Source organism: Plasmodium gonderi (genome assembly GCF_002157705.1).
Source record: "Plasmodium gonderi DNA, contig: Pgo-contig_17, whole genome shotgun sequence".
NCBI classification, from domain to species: Eukaryota; Apicomplexa; class Aconoidasida; order Haemosporida; family Plasmodiidae; genus Plasmodium; species Plasmodium gonderi.
In genome coordinates, this window is record NW_021628955.1 from 1,328 (window position 1) to 7,423 (window position 6,096).

The 6,096-nt window shown below is 18.8% G+C and overlaps 1 protein-coding gene across 1 annotated transcript; it reads left to right on the plus strand.

Moving 5' to 3' along the window:
- Window positions 1-4,194: 4,194 nt before the first annotated feature.
- Window positions 4,195-5,308, plus strand: PGO_000150 (variable surface protein; the record flags this gene model as incomplete). The annotated part of the gene is made up of 3 exons (XM_028690717.1): window positions 4,195-4,209; window positions 4,337-5,038; window positions 5,153-5,308. 3 exons carry the CDS (start codon window positions 4,195-4,197, stop codon window positions 5,306-5,308), a joined length of 873 nt encoding a protein of 290 aa, XP_028546518.1.
- Between the last annotated feature and the right edge of the window lie 788 nt (window positions 5,309-6,096).

Consider the following 6,096-nt stretch of genomic DNA (forward strand, 5'->3'; position numbering starts at 1 on the left):
TACTCATATATATGCTTAGAAGAGCAACATAAATTTTCTTGTCATCGACAATATTATTTATATTATTGTAGGTATAAAATATGCAATAAAATAAGTATTTGCAGATGGATTCTAATAATGAATTATCAATTATATTTGAAATGTCTTCTTAATAATACATAGATTGGAGGTAGATATTTTCATTTATTCTTGGAACACCACGTAAAGTTAAATTAATTCTACAACACAGTGTCTTCAAATTTTCACTTACATTACCTTTATTATTGTCCATATTTTCTTTACATATGTCAAATAATCCTAGTATATATCTCTAAAATGAAAAAAAATAATTGCATAACAAAAAATATATTATATTCTACAAATTTGTGTAGTTGTCACGGAAAATTATATACATATATAATAGGGCATTTAATTATATTACAATAATTAAAGCGTACTTCCATTATCATTACTTCAGATAAGATTATATTTATGAAATACTAATGTAAATAAAATAGTTTACCTTAGAAAATGAAATATGAATTTCCAAAAAATAAATTTATGTGATATAATGAAATATCACATTTAGTATTTAAATTACTAAAATGATAAAAGTAAGATTTTAAATCTATTTATCAACACTTATGTACACTCAAACATAAGGATAAAGTAATTTAAGACAAGTAACATATTTTTTTATTCGGTCGCACAAAAAAGAAAAAACGATAAATCATTTAGCTTCATAAAACGCAATTTTATCTTTTCCTTATAAAATATATAATTATAACTTTTAAATAAAAAGAAGATATAATTATATCATGTTCTATATATTAAATTATATAAAAGTTAATATTATTTTCTATATTATCATATATATTGTGTTATAAATGTATACCATGTTATATAAAAATAAATGTTATATGTATCAGTATATAGTGGCAGTTCTAAATATATATTAAAATGAATTATTGTAATTTCCAATAATTATGTATACTATATAGGGTAATTATATATTAATGAATATTATAGAGATTTTAATGATTAAACAGTTGTTAAGAGGAAAGGTGCTATTATAAATTTTCATACATATATTCATATTATAATTTTTCTTATAATTTCAATTAAATTATATATTTTATTAGTTTTAAATTAAATAATTCGATTTATTGATAGAAAAATGTAACACTATATTAATACATTTAAATATATATAATTCAATAATTAAAAAAAATATATTATTTTTCATATATTATAATATAATTTTTACTTATATTATATAAATAAATTATAGTATAATATTGAAAATACCACAATATTGCTTATAAAATACAAAAACTGTACACAACAAATTGCAATTATTAAAAAAAATTATTCTCAATATTATGAAGTTAATATATTTGAAAAATATAATTATACTTATATAGAATAAATATAAAATAAATAAAATATTAAATCATTATTATCTTTTATACAGAAAATATAATAATTATATATATTTTAAGGATAATATACAGTAAGACATAAGCACTGTTATACGTATTATTGAGAATTATTACATTATGTTAGGGAATCACTTTTTATTTTTTATATATTTCGTTTATCACAATTATAATACATTATGTAATAATATATATTTATAATATGTATTATTATGCATTGATTCATTGTATACGCTTATGAGATTTTAGATATATTTATTATAACATAAATATAATGTCGTATTACAACATACTATATATATAAAGGATATATGTTTTTTTTTTTTACTATACATAATATAAGATGTTAATAGTGTTCCTTTAATGGATAAAAAAGAAATGTTATTTTTTTCCTAAGACTAATATACAAATATATGTGCTGAAAAAAGACAGTAATATATGTTTATATAATAATATTAAATAGACAACAAAAAAATTATGAATATATGCTTATGAACAATCAAATTTTAAATATAAAATATGATAAAGAATTTTTCTTTTAATTTATTAATTTAAATAATATCCTTTCTATGATATCATTCCTGGGTATATATAAATGTCTTTTCAGTTAACATAAAAATATATATTTCATATTGATTTCCATTCATCATTTTTTATTAGTTTAGAACTTAATCTAATCCTGTATAAAATTAAGCAATGAATTTTCTAATTTGGTTATATGTATTTAGAAAATGTGTTCATTCTTTTTATATTTGTATATTTATACTTAGCTTATATATTATGTATTAAAGAAGTTTGTCTCATTGGCAAAGTTTAATGAACTCATTTGTTTGTTATTAAAGGTAAGCTGTGTATGCAGGTCCATATTTTTTTAAAAAATATATGTTATTCTCTTACGGTGTCATATTTATGTACAAAATTCTCATTGTGTATAGAGTTCACATATATTATCCTTTTTAATGAAGTGTTTGCAGAATAAATTTTAGATACAAACTATTACGTTACACAGAATTCGCAAAAATTAATTACTTTGTTTACATAATTAATTATAAAAAAAATTTTAATTTATAAGTATATTTCCGCATTTTACAACATTGAATTTATATCATAATAAATTAATTTTTACCCGATTAAAAATATCTATTTTTATTGATTAATAATTGTAATTCTATTTATATTAAAGCAAAATTATCTATTAATATGATATATATGTGACAACATATAGAGTGAAAATATAGTAAATAAATTCATAATTAAATACTTAAAATTTTCTGTATAAATCATATATCCCTTTTTCTGCTAATTTAGTTGTTTATTAAAAGATTATTATTTTTAATTATTACAATGTATAAAATTGCAAAGCAAATCCATTATGATGGAAATTAGTAATTATTGTTAATATTTTTTATTTCTTAATAGAGTATATATTTTTCTTCCAAGAATTAAAATTTTCATAAATTTTAATTAACTGCCACACAAAATTATGGTGAGTAAGCAAGTTGAATACTTATTATATAAAATTAATGTATATGCCTTTAAATTCTTACCGAAAAAATGAGGACAAAGAAAAAAAAAAATTTATAAAAAAATTTTATTTTTTAAAATATATGGACAAATAGAAGGAAAAATTTTTATGTTAATGTCGCTTATTATCTATATATTAAAATATACATTCAATGTGTTATTATAGTATAAAATAAAAATGTTTCGTTTGACATAATTAAAATGAATAATTTATATATATATATATATATATAATGATTATAAATAAAACATTATTCAAATTTTACCAGATGTAAATAATTTTTGAAAAATCCCGATTTAAAATATTTTATATATTCATTATATTATAAAACCAAAGTTTTTTGTGTATATTCGTTTCATTTCTATAAAAACTGATAATAATTGATAGATCAAAGAAAACAATAATTTAAAATATAGTATATGAATACCTATGGCTTAAATAACTTATCATTCATGTTTTATGTATCACCTTAATATATGTGTTTTGTTCATAGTGTCTAAATTTTTAATAAATTAATTTTTGAAACCTAGGTATATGCTTCACTTATATGAGATAAATAAGAAAATATAAATATAATATTTAGAATGTTATATATTATTGTAATTTAAATGTATACTCTGACATACATATTATTACATCCATTATTACATTAAACAAATAGTATTGATATACATTTTACGCAAATGATAATATGGCACTTTAAAAATCTGAATCCATTTATTACATAAGAGAAATAAATTAACTACAAATATTTCCTTAAACATCACATGTTATAATATTTTATATAGGTTTAATTAAATCATGCATATCACTATAAAAAAATGGAAATAGGGAATAATAAAAATTGCTATATATATATTTATATTAATAGTATATAATTTTATTATTTTTTGTTGTTTATATTACATGTATAATTACATAATTTTTATGTTTTAGACAACTGTTATACTCAGTCAACATATTTCCTTTTTTTATTTTATTTGAGTTCTTGTAAATATTATTTATATATTTTTTTCTTTAGAATGAAAATATATGTTATATTTTATAATGATACTTTTTTTTTTCTTATGAGAGAAAATTTAATGGTTAATCTATTAGTTCATTTTTTTCATCAATACTATAATTAAAAATAAACGAAAAAATTGTTCTACTTCAGAATGTGAGTTCACATTTTAAAAAATTCTATATATATTTACATGTATTTCATTGTTTTATCAAGATATTCTCTAAAAAATTATAATCATATAAAAGATGATTAAAGATATTGTACAGCACTTATTTAATATAAATTACTTTTTATTACATTTTTATATATTAATTTTTAATAAAACTAATAAAAAAATTATAGTATATTACAATTTTTATCATACTATGATTTTTTATTTCTTTCTAGTATAAAATTGCAAAGGAATTTCTTCAATATGAAAAAATTATGGGTGTAGCCAAAATAAGTGATAGTTATCATAATAAGGTTAATTTTAATGACATTACTATGGATAAATTTCCATATTTTGGTGATAATGTTCAAAACATATGCAAATATTTTGATAATTATACGAGTGCTGTAGTTCAGGACACTGCAAATTCTATCAAATTCAGTTGCATGTATTTGTATTATTGGCTATATTATTATAATAATGAAAAAAGGAATACTGAAAAGGTTAATGAACTTTACAAAGCATTGATCTCTGCTGATAGTACAAGCCATAATACATTATGCCCACAAAGTGATTATACTACTATTACAGAAGATGTAATGTTAAAGCTCAAAGATCTGCATAACATGTACACTAAAATTAATTATATACAGAATAATAGTAGTCCTCAAAGTGAAAATAAATGCAATGATGCCAACGAATGCGCTAAACTATATATGAAATACAAAGTTTCATGTGAATCCAATAGTTACCCTGATTTTTGTTATGAATTAATAAATGTTAGGGAAACATATAATGCACTAAGTACAACTAATTGTTTCGATCAATTAACACATAAAATGTTACCTTTGTTCCAAAAAAACAATATAAGAGTTCCTATTGTAATTACAATTGTTGTGATATTATTAATATCAATAACATTATTTATTCTGCATAAGGTAATTATTATATTACGTATACATATTTGTTGTACAATATAAATTTGCTACATAATTATTAAAAAAATTTTAATATATTATTTATTTAAAATATAATTTTTTTTTATTAACTAGTTGACCCCATATAATCCATGTTTTCAAGGAATATTAAAAAGAAAACAAAATAAGTGGAATAATGTAGATGAAGATTATAATATGTTCCAATCATACAAAAATGTGAACAATGCTCCTATGAAGAGTAGACACCATATTTTTTATTATAAAGTCTAATTCTTGTATTATATACATTAAACATTGCAATTATTTGATTTAACCAAAATAAATAGTATTAAACAATTAATATGCGAAAATCATGTTATAATGTATTCATATAAATGTATAGTAATAATTGTAGTAAAAACCTTATAATAACTTTTCTATATAGAAATTAATATATTCAAAATAAATATACTATGAATATATATAATGTATCTTTTCTTCAATAAACTATAGATAAAAACAAAAATAAGCAAATGTCATATATATCCCATTTTAATATACTGTAATATTCACGTATAAGGGGTCTCTATATTAAAAAATACTATATATTGTGTAATTAAATAGAGAAAATATATATTTACATGTTAACTCAGGTGAAAATTGAAAATTGCAATTTTAATTGAATGTGTTATATTAATTTATTTTCTATATATATCTTGCACATTTATAAAATAGTAATTTTGATATATTTATTTGTATTTTTTATGTATGCACATATGAGATTAATTTTAAATTTCTTATTTTTTTTCATAATTTTCTGTATACGTTTTAATATTATGAAACTTATATTCTTAAATATTTATTATACTATTTTTCGAAGCCTCACTACAAATAAGTTAATTACTCCTAGGCAGACACATTATGATATATGACATTTTTATTTCATTTTTTGTTTCCTTGTAAAAAATTTTTTATTTATATTTGTCTTTCCTTATTTAATTCACGTAAAGAATTATTTGAATACGTATATATCTTCTTTAAATATCTCAATGCATGTATCAACTTTGTAAAAAGGATTA